General features: G+C 41.5%; 2 protein-coding genes across 4 annotated transcripts in view; one reads left to right on the top strand and one right to left on the bottom strand.

Moving 5' to 3' along the window:
* RFXAP (regulatory factor X associated protein) overlaps positions 1 to 9,911 on the top strand; it is a 56,057-nt gene extending 46,146 nt beyond the window's left edge. The window contains exon 5 of the mRNA XM_088051296.1: positions 471 to 9,911. Coding sequence (XP_087907422.1) covers positions 471 to 474 — 4 coding nt within the window. The 3' untranslated portion in view covers positions 475 to 9,911. The remainder of the gene's footprint in view (positions 1 to 470) is intronic.
* A 147-nt stretch (positions 9,912 to 10,058) lies between these two features.
* Positions 10,059 to 23,482, bottom strand: part of SMAD9 (SMAD family member 9) — a 35,553-nt gene continuing 22,129 nt past the window's right edge. The window contains exons 4-7 of one of the 3 annotated variants that reach the window (XM_014253295.2): positions 21,115 to 21,252; positions 19,116 to 19,337; positions 14,716 to 14,972; positions 10,059 to 10,323 (exon numbers count right to left, since the gene is read on the bottom strand). In XM_014253295.2, coding sequence (XP_014108770.1) covers positions 10,180 to 10,323; positions 14,716 to 14,972; positions 19,116 to 19,337; positions 21,115 to 21,252 — 761 coding nt within the window. In that variant the 3' untranslated portion in view covers positions 10,059 to 10,179. Of the gene's footprint in view, positions 10,324 to 14,715; positions 14,973 to 16,338; positions 18,591 to 19,115; positions 19,338 to 21,114; positions 21,253 to 23,482 lie in introns of those variants that run through there. The other 2 variants (XM_014253338.2, XM_088051955.1) reach the window with 2 other exon arrangements.

Genomic DNA, 23,482 nt, shown 5'->3' with positions numbered 1-23,482 from the left:
CTAGTTTGGATGGCTTTCACCTCTGCAAACTGGCTTGACTTGCTTCTCCTTCAGCAGCCTCAATGACTTGTCTGATGCTGCCATGCAGCAGGATCCATCACTAAATAGGGCATAACCTCTTTCTGGTAACTCATTATGTGGGGGTGCTTCTTGTGCATAAGTCTTCTCTGGCAGTGCTCCAAAATCTTTGCCTTCTGGCAAAGTCCATGATTTTTTCCAGAATTCCCAATTGAGCTCATGTAATCAATGCTACCCTTTACTTCAATGCTACCCTTTACTTCATGTAGCACTGGCTGTGTGATATGTTAAAGGGATGTTTCCTTTGAAATCTGGAGAAGTATTTTCCAATTATTTTTAAACCTTCATTTTAATATTTGTTAATAAAAAATTGTTTATGATAGCAGTGTTTAGCTGTACACTCTTTTTCTACCAAAGGTATAATTAACATTTTTCTATATAAACATTTACAGTTAAACAAGTCAGTCTTTGATGACAATCATTGATGGAAGTCAGTTACTTTCTTTGGACACTATGAAACAAAGTTCTGGAGTTGAGCCAGTCCAGCAATTGCTCAGGGATATGAGAAATTTATGTCCTGGAGAATCCTGCACTAAAGGCAAAGACAACATGCCATCAAGAAGTCAATCCAGCAGTTCAGAAAAGTACAAGTAGGTGATCTGTTCATTACCTGCAAGTTGAGTAGGTTTGAAATGTTTCATTGTGCATAGCATGTAAAAGAATTTACATGGAAAAGTTCCTAAAGTGATAAATGGCAAAAAGCTTTAAAAAGTATTTGGTGAAAAGTATGAAACTGGGAGTTGGACCTTGTTACATGGATATGTGAATTATAACTTAATTACAGATCAGAATACCACTAATTTTTAATTTTAATAGTCACTAATTTTTAGTGATTAAATTTTAAAGCTTATAACTCGTAGTAATAATTCAAAATCTAGTCTTTTCTCAAAAAGACAACAGATCTTTTTGTTAAGACAACAGATCTCTAATCAGCTGTAGTGCTAGACTTCCCAGGTTTTCATCCAATTAAGATTAACTTGTAATTGATTGGGTTAAGAATCCAAACACTATATTATATAAGTGTTAAATCACATGTTTTATTTATAAAAAGTTTTGTATTAAGGCACATTTCTGAATAGAGATTATCCAAATGGGTTAGGTGCTTATTACCAAGTGCTACTTTTATATTGCAGCAATTTGATCCACTAAATAATACCTCTTCAGCGTTAGTTGTTAATCTTATGAATTTTTACAAGCTGTGCTTTTTGTATATACAAAACTTGTTCTGTAGGGATTTATTGTATTTAGCATTGTGCAAGTTGTTTTTTAAAAAAGAACTTGAAAAACTTTGTGTAAATAGTTCTGGACTGATAAGTGAGTAAAATCTTTGGTTTTTCTTTAAAAAAAAAGTCTGGTTTTTTTTGTTTTGTTAAATTTGTATGGATTTTTCTTCCTGTGCTAAAACAGCCAGTTCTGACAAGACAGCATTTTGTGTTTCAAGATCTTGTTATTTTAGAATTAAGCAAAATCAGATTACTTTTCAGTGTGTAAGAATATATGTGAAAACATAATTGGCAAAAATTGTAGAATAATGTATTTGATTTTGTTTTAAATGATCAGCTTATAAAAGGTGAACAGCTCATTTGGGTGGACAGATCTGATTAAACTTTTAAAAAATCTAAACCCTCAGGGCAGAAAATTGGCACAGGGAATGTTGGTTAAGACAGTGCTGACCAAGTTGTTTATGACAAAACAAATGGAAGTTGCTGAAGCTGTGCATAGAGATGTTCAGTAGAGTACAGCTCGCCTGTCCTGTATTTTTGGTAGTCTGTGATAGCAGCACCATCAGGCTGGTGCAGACACTGGGAAATGTGCTGGGAGCAGCACTCTCCTGTTTGGGCAGAAGATTGGATGGGATTCCCAAGCCAACACTGCCTGCATAGCTCTGAGGCCCATTATGTGTTGTCTACTCCCTTTTGTTATTGCAGAACAAAATCTGAATTTTAGGGAGATGAAAATGTGACACTTCTGTAAGAGTACATTCTTACTAGATCTCTCCTTGTCCTTGAGCAGTTCAGGAACTGCACAGCTGCAAGACTGTTTTTCCGCTAATGTCAGTCTGGTCCAGAGGGAAGGCTTCTGTCACAGGGCATCATCACTGTTCATTGAATGTCTGTCAGATCAGAGCTGTCCCCATCAAAAGAAAACTGACCATCCTCTTGAATCATCAAATCTATCCTAGGACAGTGCGGGTTTAATATACTGTACATGGAGATTTTATGCTGAATTAATTTTCAACACTTTTTCTTGTGTCGAGCATCCCATTACTCACTTAGTGCAATTACTGATTCCTCTTGCCTAAGACCGAGTTGTATGAATAAAGGCTTTCTAAATGTTCCAGTTCCCAAAGTCACTTGTGGTCATACTGGGACCTACAGCCAATCTCTTTAAAAGAGAAGAATGGGAGACAACAAGGGAAGGAGCTCTTAAAACAGAAATATCTTTATTAACAGTAAAACACAAGACGTGAATAATCCCTTTTACAACAGAATAATTCCAGCCAAAGAAAGTGGAGTGCATAAAAAAGTGTATTGTTCAGACTAAATGTGTTGTCTTCAGAATGCCTCAAATAAAATGCAGCAGAATGAATGCTTGTGAAAGTGTCCCCTTGGTTAGCAGTCGTTCCATCCTTCTTGGTATAACACGGCTTGGAATAGATTACTCTGGGGTTGGTTGGAGGACTCTGAGCTGCCTGGATCTCTTGTGCTCCGGAAGCTATGTCTATGATTTTTCATTCTCCAGAGGCAAGAGCCCAAGTATTGTTCTTTATACAGCAACCTACGCTAGTTTACAGAATGTCACAAACCGTGAGTAATACTTGTGGATAGTGCAGATGTTTTGCTTTGCTTCTGATGGAAAACAGAGGGCAAAACTATTCGTAAGACATAAGGAACTCTTGTTAATCTGTGGATGACTCACAGTGCTTTTCTTAGCAGACTGATAAGTCATAGTTAACACAACCCCATAGTTAACACACCTTGCTCAAATCCATCATTTTATCCCCTTGCATAGAGCTTTGCAACTTTGTGGCTTCATTGATCCACACAAAAAGGCCTGTTTATTCATTTTCATGTCTCACTTCTCAACCCCATTTATATCACTGAGGTGATATGAAATTAAGTTTTAAATTGCTAACACTGATTTACCTGCAGAAAGCAGGCTGTGGTACATTTAACTTGTACTTTATTATAAATAATTAAAAACTCCAATTGCTTGAGGAAGTGAAGAAAATTTATCTGAATGCACATTATCTCTGCTCACCATTATGTTTGCTCCCTTGCTCTTGTTTGCAAAGCTTCTCATGGACATAACTGTGAATTAATAAGACAACACACACTTTAGCATCAAATAAACCACTTTGAAATATGATGTGCTCGCTCACTACTGTGAAAGTGCAAGGGGTCAGATTTTACCAAGTTTTTTCTAGCTTTTCTTTGCTGATGAGGTCTGTATTTAAAATTATTAACTGGTTGGCTATTTCACCCTATGCTATTCATATGCAATATTATTTGAATACTAACACAGAATATAAAATAGCAGCATCCATGGATAATAAAAACACTATGACTGAAGATCTAAAATGTGTTCACAATTAGCTGCAAATGTTCACATTGACTGTAATGGAAGAGTAGCTGACTCTGGAGGACATAGTGGTTATGTCTACCTTGCATAAGAGACACGGCCTGAAAATTAGATTTGTTATCTGTACAGGCACCAAGTTTGCAAGCACAGCCCAGGTACAAGTGGTGGTGTCCTCTTGCTAGGATTGTTATGTGCCCCACCTCCCTGGCAGAGAAGTGCAGCATCAGTATGGCAATGTAACGTAAGGCACACCTGGGCAAGGTGACTGGAAAGCCCTGGGGTGAACATGTATCAGGATTCTGGCCGTTCCTGGCTGTTCTGGAGCTTCCTATGGGTAGATGACAGGTACAAACCAAAGGCTGTGTTCTGTGCTGGTCTCCAACATGCAGAAGTGTCTGTTGGCACTAGAGACACAAAGTGATTTCTCTCAGCTGAACAAAGACTAAATGCCCACTCGGGCTTCCTATATCTTGCAGAAAGGTAATCCTGGAGCTGCCATGAGAACAAGCCCTGTTTCAGTAGCTGCAATGAGGCCTCCAGGCTGAGAAGTGTTTTATTCACAGATCTGAAGTCTCAGAATCTCTCTCCCAGCTGCAAGATTGGACCAACTCTGTCAAGCTCTTTTTTCATGGTAACTTGACCTCTTAGTTGCTTTTAGGGAAGCACACTTGTTCATCCTTATGTCCTGTTAAAAATGTGATTTCATAGTCAGGAGTCCTCATGAAGATTCCTGCTGTTTCCCTTTGGGCACTGCAATTTCCCACCTTATCTTGAAATTAGTTGGTTTGTTGCAATTCCCAGGTTAGATGTTCTCTTTATATATAGTCCACATCTTTCAGCTGTGCAGTTTCTGTTCAGACTGCATCCTTCTTTGAGGAGCACATATGGGGGATGTGTTTATAGTGTCCTTGAACAGTGTCCCAAAGTTGAGCTCCTCATCAGTCTTGCAGCGAGGCAGAGGGTAATCTTTCAAGCATGGTTCCCAAATGCAACCAGAGCTTACTCTCTGGAGCACATGGGACACCATTTGCCCCACTATAACAAATGGCTTAATCAGGAAGCTGGTGCACTCTCCTAGGCCAGGTGTACAGGAAAAACCCAAGCAAGGATTGTGGTACTTTGAGCTGCTCCTAAAACAGCCCTTGACGATTAGTCCAGATGTGAATGTAAAAAGCTCTAGTGAACCAAGTGGCTGCCCAAGCATGCACTGCCTTGATACCTCCAGTGATGACCACTGGGCTTATCTGATTGTATGCTCCCTCCTCCTCCTCCTCAGCCTCTTCATCATCTGGCTACTGGAACACCCATGAACTGTAAATCCTCTACAAAAATTTTCTCATCTCCTTCAGTGGGGTCTCCATTCACTTAGAAGGGCTTGAGTTCAGATGTTCAACAGCCTGTTCTCCAGGTTTCTCCAGAGCAAGGAAGTCTTGCTTCTGGCTTGTCAGGCATCTGGGACATCACCATCATCAAATAGTTTGGGCTGAAAGTGACCTTTAAAGATCATCAAGTCCCAACCTCTTGCCATGGGTAGGGACACCCTCCTGTAGAGCAGGTTACTCAAAGCCCCATCCAACGTGGCCTTGAACACTTCTGGGGATGGGGCATCCACAACTTCTCTGGGACAGCTTTTGCTGTGCCAGTGTCTCCCCACACTCACAATAAAGATTTTTTGCCTAATACCTTAGCTAAAACTACCCTCTTTCAGTTAAAGCCATTACCCACTTGTCCTATAGCTACACGGCCTTCTCATTATATAAATCTACATTTTGGGCAGCACTTCTCAACTTTGAAAAATGGTATTTAATTACTCTACCTTTTGACTCATTGATCTTTATTTGTTGTGTTTGATTTTGGTTGTACTGTTAGGTTATGGGGGGCCAGGGGAAGAGGTGAGTAGTACAGAGGATATAATGTTTCTTTCCTTTGCTGAGCACCATGTAGTGCTAAAGTATTCCTAAAAGCTGTAGCTGCACCAGAGCAGTCTTGATCCAAGAAAATTAGTCTTATACTTGATACCCTTCTAAAGGTATCTAAACCCTTCCTAATTTGATCAGGCTTTTTTATTAATTGTTTCCATGCAGTCAAGAAGCAAAGTCTCTGCCTGAGCTGCCTCTGTAAATCCAGTTGTTTGTGCAACTCCTTAGTCACTGGTGAGATTTATTTGTAGAGCTGATAGACAAAGGCAGGTGTTGTAAGCCAGGAAGATTAGATAAGGTTAGAGTCACAAATGCCTTGTTTTCTGCATTTTAAGAGGGGTGTGGTGAAGATGATGTTTACAGCAAGAGATGTTTGGAGTGCTGATTTTATGCTGAGTGAACACGAATACAAAATAGCTAAGGAGAAACGTGTTTCATCCTGAAACTGCTGCTAATAGAGAGCTCCTTCCTGTGGCAACTGGTTATCACTGAATCTCCACAGAGACCCAGAGGATAATGTATATTGGAAGGGATCTCACCATGGCATCAAGTCTGACACCCTGCTCCAGACAGGGACTGCTTGGAGAAGGCTGCTCAGGGCGGTGAGTCTTGACACAGTACCTGCTGGAGACATGGAAGGGATTTCCTCAACTCCAGCTGATGCTGCTTTGGGCCACAGTTCCCCTTTATGTTTCTGATACATTATCCTTCAGACCAAGCTCAGTGAAGCATTCTGATGAGGAGTAAAGACATTGGTGGAATAGCTGCTGATGGGAAGGGAAAGCACGCGCTGCACCTTGCAGTGCTACAGCCACTGCTGTACCTGGGCAGCTTTTCCAAGGTAAGGGGATGGGAGTGAGCCACCCAAGCAGCAGTGCCATGGAATGGCTCCAGGCAGTCAGGGTGCAAGATTTGCTTCTGTCACCTCTGGATGCAAGCAGCAAATTAATACTGGTCTGGTGAAGAACTAGCAGCAACTAAAGTTATCTTCTCTCAACTATTTAATAGGAAAACAAGTGGTCTATGTACCATGCTGAGTGTGCTTTATGCCTCTGCCTCAATAGACACCCACCGCTGCCTGCTGATGCATGGTACTCCTCCACAGAAACTTAAGAGGCTATGAACTGTTGATGACTCAAAAAAACATTTTAAAAATCTGCCTTCAACTAAGTTGTCTTGCTGTAAGTGGTTTTAAATCTCTCAGGAAGACTATCTCCAAAGCTTGAGTATTAATGAGTAGTACATTTATAAAAGCCTAAACTGACTACAGGTGTAAAGGTTCATGAAGACCTTTCAGCAGAAATTATCTCCTTCCAAAGGGGAGAAGATATTAGAGATACAAAGTTATATTGCTGTAAATTCTAAGAAGCCTGAATTTTTTACCAGTTTCAATTCACATATGCTAGAGAAGCCTGTAAAAGAAACTTAGTTCAAAAAGAAAGGGAAATAAATGGTTTATTAACCTTACTTTTTATCTCTGCATCTGGACAGGGGTCATCTTATTTACTTTGTCTCATCCACTGTTGCCACTCCTCCCATGTACTGTGGGCTTTGGGGAAGAGCTGTCAGCTTCTGCGTGTTTGCACAGCACAGTGGGCTAAGCCCCCAATAACCACCAAAATAGGAAACAACTGACACAGTGGTATCAGCCTTCCCAAAGGCTAAAAACTGAGATGGCTGTTGCCAGAATTGGCCAGATTTGATCCAGTTTTCAGCAAATAGTTAAATTTGCTGAAATTCATCTCATCCTAATACAGGTGTTTTAAATGGGTCAGAAGAATCATGCTCCAGAAATGCCTCTTTTTTACTAGTAAGGCAATATTAAGGTGACTACCTTAAATGAGATGCATGTATGGACTGCATGTGAAGCCAAATCCTATTTATAAAATGATTACTTATAAAGGTAGGTATAAAGGAAAGGAAAAGCTGCTCTGAATTTACCAATTTCCATTTAAACCAAACAAACACTTACTGAACAAACATCATTACTAGGCTGGGAAAGTCAGCACACCTTCATGAGGGTCCCCCTCATCTCTTTGGATACATCCAGTGTAGCAGTCTGTATTTAAACTAGTGACCCGAGTTCTCCTTATACTCAGTGGGAAGACACAAGCATATTCAGAGTGCAGTATATTTCACCTGCTTGAAATACTTTGTGATGAAACAAATAATGCCCCAGAAGAAGCTGCTTCTCTTCACTGGCCATCCAATTTGCAGCATCAAATAGAAAATAGCATCAATAGAAAACCAAGTTTTGGAGCTGCCCAAGAGCAGATGCACCTCAGAACATTTCTTTTTGCTCTCTGTGAGGAAAATGACAATGCTGGGAATGTCTAAAAGGAATTCTTAGCTTTCTCTCTGTATTAAAAGGGAAGGAGATTTCAGCCTAAAAGGCAAGGAAGAATCTAGGATAAGGGACAGAGCTAGATCCTGGACAATAGAGATGATTTCCTCTGTCCTTAGCTGCCTAAAAAAAAATAAAAAATAAGAGCAAAATCAAAAAGTGCTTATCCTGGAGCAAAGGTGCAACTAGAGAAGCAATGAACATGCTAAAAAATGTTTCCAGTATCTGATCACTTATGACAGAGGGAGCTGAGGAAAATGCATTTTTCCAAACTGATGTCTTTAAAGGCTGATAAATAGTAAATGGCACACATGGAATATTATTATTATTATTATTATTATTATTATTATTATTATTATTATATTTCATTGGTGCAAGGGAGTGTAAAGTTTTTCCTATCTCATAGTGACATTGCTGACGTCAAATGGTGACAGAATAGGGTTCTTCACACTTAAAAATGTCCTATACAACTTGCTATTACTGCTCAAACTTAACAATTTATCCTTCTGTTCCCTGCTAATGCTGCAGGCAGCTGAAGATGCATTCAAATGAAGTAACACTATTAGTTTACTCACTGTCTTTCCAGTGAATGTTATTTCCTTCTGTGTGATACAGCTGAAGATTTCAGGTGGCCCCTTCTAATTATGCAGCAAAATGTGTAGCACCAGATATTGTGTGAGAAATACATATTCTGAAAAACATTTTTTTTTCCAGTAATACTTCCACTGTGTTCTATGGAGGAATGATATTGGAGAGGTTACCACTCTTTTCGACTCTTAAATAAAAACGATTTTCAGTGGACTGTTACGCCTCAAAAGAAATAATACTCGACTCTTCCAGCAAAAGGAAAGCCCATCAAAATGTAGTAAGAGTTTCACCTGTCTTCCCAGGAAAGGTTTCCAAGCGAACAGCATTTTTCAAGGATGGGATTAGGGTATGGGCAATAGGTTTCCCTGCTTACAGAAGGAACACAGACGAGGTTTTGCACATAGATTAACTCTTCATTTGTTTGTGGCTTACACTGCCTCACCATCCTCTGCAGGCAAGGCGAAAGCTCAGCAAATGAAGAAGCCTGTATGTAAGATGAGAAACCATCCATGGGGATGTATGGAGTGACTGCCAGGGAAGCCCTCAGTCAGACCCAGACAATGCAGTCAGATCCTGAGGGCTGGCCCAGTACAGGGGATTGGCATGGCTGACTCTCATCTCCTTCTCTTTGCATCCTTTGAGTGTGGGGCTTTCTGTTCCCAAGCTGAATGATAAAGTAATTATTTGCTTCTTCAATGCACACTTGATTTCCCTTTTCTGAATCACAGTTCAAGTCCCTTTCAGGTATACCCTTGATATCAGCACAGCAGTCTAAATACTGTCAGTCCTAACTTTAAAACAAACTATATCAATACCATAGAATGGATAGGATTCAGTTTACATGCTGGACACATATGCAAGTATGTATGTACTTTGCAAAAAAGCACTGGAAGTTAATTAGTTTTTTTTAACTCACGGGCATATATTTAAATTATTATTTTTTTTTAGGACCCTGTTGCTTTTCAGTGCAGCAGGCCCATACCCTACTGTGTTACATCAGACTACTTGGATTGCCCAAATTGCTCTGAGATGAAGTTCCTGTGCTGAACATGGCCCAAGGGCTCCCTCCTACCAAATCACAGGAGAGACTGGTGTGCCTCAGCTCTTCAGAGGATTTGTTATCCTATCGTGCTTTGCAGAAGGGAGACAGACTGGAATTGCAGTTTAGTCCTTCAGTTCACTAGATGAAAGTCATCTCTACGCATAAGTCCTATGCACCACCTTAGGTTCTCTTCTGGACTCAAAATCAGGATGTAAGATGAATATAAATGGCACAGAGATCTGACTTTGGTTGCCTGCAGAGGGGTGAATTTCACCTACAAGGAACAGCTACAGCCAGGTTTCTGAACCCATGTGAAAGTGCTGGGAATTTGCACCGTTGACTGGCTTGGCTGGGGAATGAAGATGCTCACAGGAAATGTTTGACACTTCTGCAGGAATTTGGCTTATTTTGTAGTAGAGAACAGATATGCTATACCTGAATTCCTAAACTTACTGTACTGGCATCAGAGTAACTAGAAACCACAAAATAAGAAAAAAAAAAAAAGTGAGAGAGTAGACTATGTATAGATATATTTACATCTACATACATCTACATATAGAAGCTTCTGTTCATGGGAGTTCTATAAGCCACTGCCTGCAATAGCAAGGGAATTCTAGAGATGATTTTTAAGAGACTGAGGAGATGGGGTTGTGAGGTGAGCCCATCTGTGTCAGCACCTTATCCAGCCATTGCAATGGTCCATGCAGGTGGATCTCAATCCAGCAGGGTGTGCTTGTAACATCTTGGCGATGATACTCTGCTCCCCAGCCCTATAAAGAACCAACCAAAAGGTGAGGTGGTTTTTTTAAAAAAAAAACACCCAAAACATTAAATCACAACTCCAGTGCTCATAGTCTAATACAGCTACAGATAGTCCACCACCCAAGTACCCGAGATTTAATGCTTTATCCTAGGGATAATTTTCTCTAGAAACTTTGCTCCTTTTTAAGGTCACTATTATCATCATAATTACCAGGGACTCAATGCTATTAAATTAAAAATCTCAGTCACACTTCCAGGTGCTGAGAACAACTGGCATGGAAGGGCCTGTTTCCAAGCGTGGCTGCCTGCAAACAGCCCATGGGGAATGGTCCCTGTTGTTTGCACCCCAGGGACATGCCCAGGAAAGTCTGGCAGACTGCTGTCTGGCACCAATAAAAAGCAGGCCAGCCTCTTTCATTAACAGGAACTAGGAATGTTCCTGGGCACTGCTTCATGAATTGGTAGAGTTTCATCCTGTAAGACCTTAGAATTTCTAAGCATTTATCTAAATCTCTGGAAACTTGCAGCAGTTCCTATGTACCATACTTAGCCTATGTATAAATATTTTCACAGGTTTTCTACCCTTGAACATGTGCCCTTTCCCAACAAGAGTTCCTGGCTGTCTGCTGTGGGAAGTCTTGCAGTAATTTCTTCAGCTCTCTTGGGGAAGATAAGGGATATGAAACATTTGAGAGAAAATGGGGATGGGGTGCTGGCAGGGAGAAAAGAAAACCTGAAGTACACATGCTTCAAGGAGAAGGTTTAAGTTTGGAAAAGGCTATTCTCCTAGAGAGTGGTTGGGTACTGGAACAGGCATCCCAGGAAAGTGGTCACAGCACCAAGCCTGACAGTTCAAGAAGCATTCAGACAATGCTCGTGTGTGTGACTCTTAGGGATGGTGCTGTGCAGGGCCAGGAGCAGGACTTGATGATCCTGATGAATCCCTTCCAACTCCACACATTCTATGATTCAAGCAGGCAGTGTCTAAGCATTGCTAAGCAGGCAGCCTGACGTCACAGCAGCACAAGGCATGCAAGTCACAGGCCAAAGTCTTGCAGCTCACCAGCTGTCTCACTGGCAGAACTGAACTCAGATTTCCATAGGGCAATGTGCAAAACATGGTCCCACTACAGGATGAAAATCTTCATTTGTGGGATGCTGATCAGACACTGAGTCATACCTGTCATTATGACAGGCAGGCAGGTCGGTATGTCATGAAAAAAGGACATGGAGGTATATCAAGACTGATGGCTGCCAAAATCACCAAAATTTTAGAGTGCTGAGCAGCTCAGACAACTGAGGTTGCCAGAACAGCCACTTCTTTAGATGATAGCTGGAAAACTGAGATCAATACTAAAACAAGATGTCACCATAAGCAGTCTGGATAAAGCCCATGGTAACTAATGAAGAGAAGAGGAAAGAAAGCAGAAGAGTAAGATATGGACCCACCAAAGCCCAAAGAGTACTTCCAAACAGGTAGCATTTTTCTGAACTGCAGAGCATTTATCAGACTAGAAAAAGCCTGTGTTCACAGAACTTCAGACAGATGTTCTCTAAATGTTTGCAGAAAACATGTGTTTGCCAGCACAGTCAGACTTCTGAGGTGATGAAGTCACAAGTACTCAACTGCAGTGAAGATACACAGCCAAGACAGCAAGTGCCAGAGAAGCTGGCACACCTTGCAGACAGGCAGGACAGAAAATCCAGAGGAACAGCAATTACAGGATTCAAATCCAATGTGCCAGATTTGGGGGAGCCTGGCAGGCGGCTGGCCATCTCCCTCTGCTGGCAACTCCCAAACACACCCAGTGATGCTGTCTCTGGCTGGAGCACCCCAGGGGAAATGCCAGGAGGTTAAGGACCCTGATGTTCCCTGTATATCACTCTTGGGTTGCAGGTAGCCTTCTTCACCCCAGGACTGAGAGGAGCCCAGAGCTGGAGTTCTCTTAACGAGGGAATAAATTGAGTACAACTTTCAAAGCTGCAATCGTATTTTCCACAGATGGTGTGAAAAGGATACCAGTACCCCCATGGGTCCTGCTGCTCCTGCCAACACTTCCCACCTCCTGTGAGCAACAGCCTAGGCTTCGTGCCCCAGAGTGCTGAGCTCTCACATCTGCTGTGTGTTCCACTTAGCCCCAAGACCCAAGGAAATGAGGGAGGGATTGTTCCAGCTTCAGACCTCAGCTTGGAGGTCTCTTCCCTTTGTGCTCCAGCTACCTCAGCTGTGGAGAGGTGGCAAGAGCCATCCCGCTTTGGTTATCAGCAGGGCTTAGTGCTGATAGTACACCCACATTTTGAGCTCGTCTTAGCTGCTCTATGGGCACACAAAGGGCATCAGAGGGGACAAGACCTTCACCTCTCTTTGTCCCATGCCCTGCATCCAGAAGATGGCACAGTCCTGGCAAGTTTCTCATGTCTTGGTCCCTACCCATCCCTGCCTCCCAGCTGGTAGCTCAGGCACTGGTGGGATCCAGCCCTTTGGGCTGTAGGTGACCAGCAGTAACTGGACACAAGTCAGTGGAGAAGCCACTGCACTGCCCTGCACACTCTTGGGCTGTGGCTCTGACAGACAACAGGCCCCTCTGGGCACTGCATCCCCAACACCCAGAGTCACTCCTGACCCCAGACTGAACAGAGGAGGGCTCACTTCTTGGGAGGGAAATATTTTGGGAAGACTGAAAGCAGGAAAGCATATTTGCAGGCCAGGAAGAAAGAGCCTAGATGAGATTTGCATAGCAATTTTCCAGACGGCATGGGAATGAGTTCAAAATATCTCCTTGCACTGGTCTTCTGGTGCCTGAGGCACAATAATAGCTGCTATTATTTCAACAAAGCAAGGTGATAATATGGCAGCAGCATTATAAAGTGCATCAACACCACCATTTCTGCTGCCGCGTTGGGCATGGAGGTAGATAACACATCAAAGAGCCTGCCCCTGAATCACTGAGATAATGAAAACATTGCGTAACTGGCTACACTGCCTTTACAAACAGCATGCCCATTCATGCCTTCCATTAAAGAAAATGCTGTTTGTTGGGTTTCTTGCCTTCCTTTTTTTGCCCTAATGCTTGTATGTGAACAAGATATCAGTTCCCTCCCAAGAACAAAGCAACAGCATGGTCATGAGCATGGAGATTTTGGCTTGGACTCTTGGGAGAGATTACAGGGCACTCTTAATGCTCTTGAAGACTTCAGAAGATGGATCCCCAAGGATGGCTAGAAAAAGTTAGACCAGAAAGATATGTAGGACTCAATTCATTTGCTCTGTAGAACTTAAGGAAACGGGACTTGAGCCTCAAGCACTTTTTGGTATCTTAGATGTGAATTCAATCATCTCAGTTCAGTCATTTGTATAGAAACAAATCTGCAAGATAAAGGCAAAGACACACTCAAGCCATTTTTATGGTACCTAGCAGGACCACGGGCTTCTAATGGTGCAACTGCTCTAGTCTGCAGGCTGAACATTGCTGCCAGCTCTCCCCAGCAGCACTATAGCAAGCTGGTCTAGCATCATCTGGAAACTATCTTGAAACACTTGCTATTCTTTAGGGGTTAAATGCCACAACAGGCATGTAAATAAATCCTAAATACTAGAAGGAGTTGAGAGGTCTCATTCTGGTGGGAAGACCATTCAGAAATTTGAGAAAGTCCCACAAAGACTGATAGATTTCCCACAGAGCAGTCAGACTGTGAAATTCAGATAGGAAGGACATTAGAACAGTAATGGCTTTGGTGGCCTCCTGTCTCTTCCAAATAACAGGGGGAAGGTCAAATTTTCTTTTGGGTTTTCTGTTCTGCTTGCAAGAAGCCCTTCTGGTTGTATGGCTGGCCAGAGTGAATGTCATCACAAAGTAAGACAATATTTGTCAGGGATCAGGCAGATGGCAAACAACAATTCTCTGCAGTCAGGGATGAAAAAGGACCCAGTGTTTCTTGACTGAGAAAATATATACCAGTCTATGGTACTAGTGAGACTGTAAATTAGCCTAAATACATAAGGACATTCTTTTCAGATCAATGGCTCTATCAAGCTCAATTGCAAACCAGTAACAGGAGAGATCACAACTGCCTAAGATATGTGCTACTACATTTACATGTTGCCAAGCTCTTCTGAGTTAAGCTTTCTGAACAACCAGTAGGGGAACACTATTATGCATTCTCTATTTTCCACAGAGAGCCTATGGAATATCTAAAATTTGTAACTTAAGAGATTTTCATGTTGACCACAAAAGCCATTGATTTTGAGCACCTGTAAGTTTAAGGCAATACTGGAAAACAGGCAGTATGAATTGCTGTTCAAAAGTTGGGTATCTACAGCCTCCCTTGGAATGGATTTGATGGGATCTAGTTTTACACCAAAGCTAGCAAGGATGCAAGAGAAAGCAAAGGATCCTTACTTTAACAAAGCTCATTCGAATAGTACACATCTTGGTCAGCTCATACACCACTTCGAAACCATGATTGACTGACTGGGCAAGCAGCTGGGCGAAGAGCTGGTTGTTGAAGATCTTGAGGCTGCAGCCACTGGGGATCTTGCAGACCGTGGCTGGGTGGAAACCATGCTGGTAGTTACAGTTGCGGCTTTGCACAAAAATACTGCTGTCGCTGACGCATTCAGCATAAACCTCCCCACCAACATAGTAAAGATGAACACCTTGAAAAACAAAATATAACATGAATTATTTCTCCATTGTTCACAACACACTTTATGCCAGTAATAAATTATTTTACTGGTTTGGGCATACAAACCCAGGATCCTTCCAGGATCTTTGTTTCTCAGTGCAGATTGCTTTACTTTTATTTATGACAAAATACACATACATAAACATCAAGCACATGTCAACCATATCCTAAACATCAAAACTATCCAGGAACTCAAAAATCACTATTGCATTACACAGCTAAATGTATTTTCACTGTTAAGCAAATGCACACTGGCCCACTTCACTGCATGCTGTTGTTTTACTACAGGATCCTCCTGTTATACATTTAAAACACAGCATGGTGTGTACTTAAAATAGCTTTTCTGTATTTTGCTTTATCTGCCACACCAGAACCATGTATTTGCATTTACATGATGTGACTTACTCATCAGATCCTGTTCCAAGTAACCTTTAGCAGGAAAATGACTGATTTTCCTCTGAACTTTTCAGTGTCCTAATGACTTACTAACTCAGATTTTGACAGTGACTTGGGGAAATTAAGGTGGAAACACTTCTATCCCTGCAAAGACTTATCCACCAAGGATATCTGCTTGCATGAAAACATACCTGAATTGGTGGGAGAATTTATCTTAGCCTAATTCAGCAGCCTTGAAGGTGGGGATCACCACTGTAACACAGTAAGCGTGTAGATGCCTTCTGTAGCTGATAGATGGAGAGAGGCACTATGACAAGATGATTCACTCCATCTGCTAGAGAGTGCAGGCTCAGAGCCAGCTTAAAGCCACGGAAGTCTGTGCAGGTGCTGAAAAGGCTCTCCCATTCCCTGCCCCTGCTGGCACACCTGCTTTCATGCTGGCAGCAACAGCTGAGGATTGGGCTGCTGTCCAGGCTGAGGAACTGAACCAGCTAATATATTTAAAAACAAACAACCCAAAATTTATTTTCAGCGAGATCTTGTGAGATCTTCATCAGTGCAAGTGTGGCAATGGGGACCCTGACTGCTTGAACGTGAGCACAAAACCACAACCTGAAGGGGGCCAAGTCACTCTGTGAAAATTCCCAGACAGTCACCCTTCCCATGGCTAGATCAGGGGAATACGAACCCTTCCCATGGCCAAGAGAGGTGGAAGAACTCAGTTGTTTGTTTTTGTAGAAACTGCCACTAAATAAAAATAAAATTCTCTTTTCTAATGCTAGGTATGCCCTTCAAACGCACAGAAATGTTCCCAGAGCCTCAGTAGATTGTCTGCAAAGCTACTGGTAACTGTGCTTTAATAATGCAGCTGTAATAAGTTTTATTCCTGGTGTCTTTCATACAAACAAAGACTGGTTACATAGTCCCAGTGTGGTCATCATTCTGCAGTCATAACAACAAAGGGCAGCAGCACATCCTTAGGACAAAACCAGCATCTAAACAGAAGTGGGAATTGCAAGGGCAAAAGCAGGTTGAATGGGAAAATAATCTGGGAAAAATATACTCTCCCATAGTCTTCCAGGGTGACTCAAATGGGAACCTTAAAGTCTGTCTTCAAGTCATCACTTGACTTCTGAGCACCCACAAGATCTGAAATGAGCTGAGAGTGGCAGGGGTGTGGCTCGGAGCACACTCTGGTACTGCACTGGGAACAGCAGCGACAGGAAAGCACCAGCCCCAACTGCACCAGGCACTGTGGGGTGCTGCACACTGCAACTGTTGCCTCCTGACCTTCCTTCCCATGGATATGGATAAAAGGGAAGGACAGAAAGTACCTTGATGGAGTCCACATAGCTTTCTGAAATAATCTGATGAAGTGAGAACAGAGAGTAGGGAGAGAAGAATAAGGACATACATGTTCACCACATTTCAAATCTTCAGGTATAGCTACTGATTTAGGGTCACCACAGGGGGTGCTAAGGTGAAAAATTTTAAAGGCTGGGTTATTTCAGAGAATATTAAGGAACTCATTTTCTGAAAAAAAAATTAATGTTTTCAAAGGTATTGAAAGACAAACATTGTGCTACAATAACAAAAACATCAATGTCACTTCTGAAAGCAGAGGTTACAAATTGTTTTTTACTAGTGAACTTTTTAAAAGCAATAAATACAACACTAATCAGTGTGTATTCCTATTATTCTAGTATTCATTCACCAGAGGAATGCATCCTAAAGGAAATCTAAAGAAAAGCAGCTAAATACATGTTTGTAGAAAACCAAATCAAAGGTCCATATGTTTTAGTGGTATTTCATTGCTCCCCGCAGAAACTGAAAATTGAGCAGTCTCCAAGCATCCACATCTTTTTGACATTGATCAAAAGTTCCTTTTTTTGTCCTTGAAGTCTGACTGCTGAACCAGGTCCAATTGCTCGTAGATGTTGCATTGTGTTCTGGATTGTTTTTAGCTTTGATGTGGCATTTCCAGGAAACAGTTTAACGCTGATACACTAGATGACAATTCAATCACATATCCTTATCCTACTGAGCTAATCTTGTTTACTCACTCTTTTTTCTCCCGTGTTAACATGTGACAATTGTATCCATTTCAGCAGCTTTCATCTGTCCACCATGCCTTTGAACTATATGCTTCTGGAGCTGCTCTGTGCTCTTCTGCAGGCCTGCACTAGTGCCACTTGTACTCCACTTGTATGTTTTTTCAGGATTTGCATAAACAGGGAAGAGCAGTAAAATTAAGTATCTCTGATAAATTAAGCTCCTCTCTGAGCAACCTGGTCCCTTTCCTTGGGCACATTCCTAGTGTAGGACTTTAAAGGACTTTTAATGAATTAAGACAGATCTTCACACTTAAACGGATGAAAACCATTAGCATTTACCTAACTTTATTTCTGTTCTGTCTCTTCGTCTTTTGGGGCAGAAAGTCAGAGGCCGTAACATCGCCAAATGACAGCTGGGATCTTTTGTCATTCCTCCTTTAGGGACAAGCTCACCTTTGATCTACATCCCCCTCTGACAGCTTACACTGGTAGGATGTAAAGCTTTATTTTCTAAGTAAGTTAGAACTAGATGTACAACACATTTGCAAGCCGCACAATGAACTGCTATGGCACACACTTGTAGCATCTGCAACATAGGGGTTTTCCATTTGGGGGGAGGGGGATGAAGTGCAAGAGCTGAGCACAACACTGCCTGCTCCAGCCCTCAGGTTCACTGCTGTTTGCAAAAACTGTATCACATTCCTCTCAGAGCTTCTTCTTATTCAGTCATTCAACACTAGACTATCAAGAGCCAATTAAAATATTGCCCTAGGCCTGGGAAATGAAGTGAGGTTGACAAGATAATAGGAGTGGAACAATTAGAGTTAATTAGCCCAGTGGGAAATGCATTCCCAGGCAGCTACTGGTGAGAGGCTTGGGTTGGCAAGATAATGAGTCTAGACTGGATCTACCAGAACAGGCAAAGCTTCATCTGCATGGAGAAGTGGCTGGCACAGGGCTTCTGACTCACCACCACAAACAACAGTAAGTTCTGGGAGAATATCAGACCCTGCAGAGCCCTGGGGAGCTGGAACGGAGTGTCCAGGTGTGGTCTCCTCGTCCTTGGCAGCAGCAGCAACATGTCACATTGCATGCTGAGGGTGTATGGCCACCAGAGGTGGAGCATGCACCAGCAACCACTGGTGGAAGAATACAAACCTTCCTTTTACTAGTGAAAAGCTGACAAAACAGGGACTGGCAGGGGGGCAGGGGGGAAAAGCTACAAACACAATTCTACCAGAGTTCTTCAGCTAAGTAACTCAACTACTAAGTGTTTAATCCATCTCCCTTTGTTATTTGGTGGGAGGAGAAGCAGCCCTGAGGCACCACCAATTATCCTTTTAGTGGCATTTCAATGGCAATATTCCCAGTTGCCAGAAGCTCTAATAAATAAAATGAAAATACATACTGCTAAATTAGAACACACAACTATAAACAACATTTTTTCTCTTTGCTGGCCAAGTAAATAGCCTTTGTAAGGAGTTACTCTGCTGATTGTTATCCAGTCAGAAAAGAATGCTCTGCTTTTCTTCTATTTCAGAAGTAATGTCAGAGGTTTGATTTTAAAGCAAGCGCATCTGACTAATCAGCAAGGCTTGGTAATGCAATGCATGGATCTTCTGAGCTCTGAATATTATTCCTGAGGAGAGGGGATTTCCTCTTACCTTTTCCTATGTGTCTCCTGGTGTTTTCTATAGTAGAATTGCGGTTTACATTTGAGAGCAGACCCAGGCAGAACCTGTTTTTGTTATTTGAAGGATCTGTAAATCCATCTATAAGGATACTTCGAGAGGAGGCCTGGAATGTCTCCCCTACCCGGTTGTTGAGTTCATAGTAGGCAACTGAGCACCAGTGTTGGGGTTCCTCATAACAAACAGGCCGAAAGTCTGTAGGAAATAATGTTAAGCAGATGCTCAGGTTTCAGCAATATTTTTTAAGCAATCTTTCTCTGTTTTCTTTCATTCCCTCCCACTCTATGCCCCCAATCTCTTCATCTAAACAGTCACTTATGTCATACTTTATCCCAACAGCAGCTTCCATTGCTTCTTGATTTTATGACTGAAGTCCCAAACATGCAAAGGGTTGGTGCACCAGCTTAACTCTAAGCCTCTGAGGAGCCCCACTTCTTAGAAGTGGAAACTCCACTGTATTAAATCAACCACACTGACATTCCTCACTGAACTGTGGCCCAAAGTATACACCGAAAATAGTAAGGGATACATCTGCTCTGCACACCAGCAGGAGATAGGGATGACAGATGGGCTCAAAGCAAGTCAAAACTGAGCCAAGTTTTTGGTATTAAGCCTTCAGCCTAATACCAAACTCTGTAGTCCAGAAGCAATAAATCACTCCAATTTTTGCATGCTTTCAGGCTTTCTGCTTCCATGTGAGACTGTAAGCAGAAATGTTAGCAAGGTCACTTCTTTTGCATCCATCCCTGCCCAGTTTTCCAAGTCAGAGACAGAGAAAGGCTCAAAAATGTAACAAAATCTCTGAGCCTCATTTGTCATTTGAATTAGTAGGAAACTTTATCCTGCCTGCTCACCACAGGCATGTGAGCCTGCCTGCCCCCAGAGCACCTCTGTGCATAACCTCTAATAAACTTCCAACTAATATTCACTACGATAGTGATCAGGGATGGTAGGCTGTGATAACGAGATTAAACTAGCTTGACAATTTATTTTCAAGTATTGGTGTCTGATAACTTGTTATTATCCAGCCATTCTGTGTCCCCATCAGTAATTAGCACTATTCCCTCACATTCCTTCTGCTCCAGTTCCATGCTACACAAACACTTGTCACTGTTTCAGAAGGCTGGCAATATTTTTTTAATGTGTGTATGTAAGCAGTGTTCAGTCCTCATTCTAGAAATGACATTTCTTTGGAACACAATATGATGGACTAAAAGAACAATGGTGATTTTTCCTTTGCAGTAGCAGAAAAGCAAAGCAAAAGCCAGCAGACAAAATCCATTTCCCCTTCAAACTCTGAAGCAATGGCCTCTGAATGATGGGGTCATCAGTACTAGAAAATACTAGCTCAAAGGTAGGAGAGGCTGTGCTGGAGAGGTCAGCAAGTTGCTTTGAGGGGTGCAAGCAGGACCCCAGACCTTTCTTTGACCATTAATGCCTCTCTCACTACAGAATTCTTATAAGATGACAGACTTCAGTCTTCTGTCAAAATATCTTTGTAGTCCACTAGAACATGTCCTTTTCTTTTCTAGCCAGCCAGTAATCTAACGTTAATACAAAGATGGCAGAAAAAAGCTCCCTACCATAAGGCTTTAAAGTACTTGAAACCTAGAGCTGAAGGTGATAAAGAAATGAGTTCTGATATTGATATTGCTTTTGTGTGTTAAATTGCTCCACCATCCTTGATTTGATATGTTTATCTTTACAACGTAGATAACAGTGTTAGCTTTCATTAACAGCTTTTTAACTGTAATAGTCCATGGATGCAAATAAGGTCTAAACTCTGCAACTTTGCACATAATCCATAGAAATATTGCATCAACCTCTCCTGCTAGCTAATGGATGGGTCTAGCACACAGCCTTACTGCAAAACTGTCTGAAACTTTTTATTACAAATCACTAAATCTTCTTCTGCAAGTAACAATTTTTTTTAACAGTTTTTATTTAAAGAATAGTACAAATGGTTATTTACTTTCATCTTCTCCATCGGCAGATTTACCTCCATTGGGCAAAGACAGCACAAGCTGACTTTCAGCTATTGCGTCCATCGACCGTCCGCTGTGGATTCCTGGAGGTTCTCTTGCATGGTAGGGCGGAGGTGGAGTTTCCACTACAGAAAGAAAGAAAAAAGGAAGGAAAAAGAAAGGAAGAAAGATACCTAAGTCAGTATGTTGGTAAATTCCTCTTGGTTTTTCTCATGGTGAATATTTTACTGCTTCAGCATTGTTTGGCCTGAGAAGACTGGAAAAAGCACAGATCTGAATCTGACCTGCCTTCAGCCTCTAGATTAAGAACATTGCATGTTCAGCAAAGATGAGAAGGAAAAACTGACATGTTGGACATGTAGTGCTTGAAAGAGAGAGGGATTGTCACAACAGTGCCTCAGGCCTAGACCTGTGTAAAATCAAGTTCTCTGTCAATACCAGTTGGTCCCCTAAGAAGGTAACGCAGTTATCTGTTATTTCCAGAATCCCCTCTTTAATGTAAAACTTGAGGAGGATGATTTAAGAGCAGAAGCTGACTTTATCTGATCCTCTGGGAGACAGCTCTCTTTGTCCATAATCTAAAAAAAGCCTATGGAAAACTATAGAAATAAGACTTGGCAAAACTTCCTCTGGATTTGTTCTTTTCTCCTCTGTCCTACAAAGGTCGGAGGTCTGTCCCTCTCCTGGTTTGTTCAGTCTCCTATCAAAGAGCAATAGATGTCAGGAAAACATTGGGAGCAAAAGTATCAAGTCACAACTGCTCAGCTCCTGATGTGTTTCATTTAAAGCAACATGAGCTAGAAAACAGAAGGTGACTCTATAGTGGGGATTATCCAGAAAGGCTGGAGGCTTTAGAAAGCCAAACTAAAAAGGACTTCATTTTCATATTATAAAATGTCAACATTCAGTGAATGAGCACTAAAAGTGCGTCTCATTTGAACAGAAACTCAATGGCCTTATATGCAGATTATAGCCATATACAAGCTTGCAGGACCAAGGGACTCTTTAAGAAGGGTTTAACTTGGTTCCAGACTGAAACTCCCTCTTGTGTTTGGGGTCTTTGGCTGGCCCTCAAAACAGAGCAACTTGACCCAGCATGAATAACTGTGAAGTGTCTCATGAGACAACCACTGAATCTTCCAAGTAAGCCATGTTATTCTAGCCTATTTAAGGACTGTTCAGGACCTAGGAATTTCATACACTATATGATATTTCTAATACTTAGATGACATAACCCTCCAACAAGAAATAGTAAAACAAAATCAAGAAATAGTGGAAGAGAAAATAAGTTACAGAAATGAATATAATGACAGAATCATGTGGTTACATGGACATTTTTAATGTCTACTCCTAAACTAGTCACATTTAGGTCTCCTTTTACCCACTGAACAAAAACAGTAACCTGCAGACGCAGAGTATTGGACAAATACAAGAAGATGCAATGAATCTTATTCTAGGAGTGTCTGTTTTCCTCCACTGATTACAGGGAGAGTATAGATAATTCTATGAGATGCTAAAACCTGCATTGTTGCCACTTATATTTGGTCACAGCAATCCCTCTCAAGGTTCTTGATGTAAATCCAGTTTGCTTTAGATAGCCTTCCATCCCTGATTGTTACACAGGCAAATTATGTTTATCAGTATGCTGTGTGCTGTGATATACTGAAGCTCAGGTTGAGCCACTTCCATTATTAAGTAGCTTTGCAAGGTCCCAGGTTCAGTTAAATGCACATGTCAGAGTCATTACACAGCTGGAATGGGCCTGATTTACCTGTCAGGACGAGCTCCACAGAATCCAGCTTAGTTACACAGAGGTGAAAGAAAAATACTGGAGAAGACAAACAAGTCTTACTACTTGATGAAATGTTTCAGTGTTGCTAAATATGATTTAATCAGAAACACAGATCTAGAGAAGAAATGAATGAAGGCACATTCAATGAATGAAGAGGGAAGGAAAAACATCACACTGTGTTGAAATTATTCAGCTTAGAAGGAAGTTCAAATGCTACAAACACCTTGTAAAATAAACATCTTTCTTGCACTTAAAATGAAATAGGCGTATCATTAAGGACCCAAATTTAAATGCTTCATAGTTGAGACACTAAAATCTTAAATTACAAGATTCTGACCTGAATTCATCTTTGTGAAAAAACTGACATAACTGAAACTATTTTAAAGTTAAAGTGCTGAAGTGAGTCTGAACCATGTTTTGATATTAAAACTAGCTCTTAGCTGTGTTACGTTAACAGAAAAAGCACAATTAATTTTTCAGGTAATTAGAGCTGTACTAAGTCAGGAGTTCACAACACAAACAATATGAGTGACATAAGCCTGCTAATCTCAGAACTGTGGAAC

This window comes from Pseudopodoces humilis, chromosome 2 (assembly GCF_049639895.1).
Source record: "Pseudopodoces humilis isolate 2021_Gansu_Grassland_sample_001 chromosome 2, ASM4963989v1, whole genome shotgun sequence".
Lineage (NCBI taxonomy): Eukaryota > Metazoa > Chordata > Aves > Passeriformes > Paridae > Pseudopodoces > Pseudopodoces humilis.
This window is presented reverse-complemented; position numbering and strand designations above follow the sequence as displayed.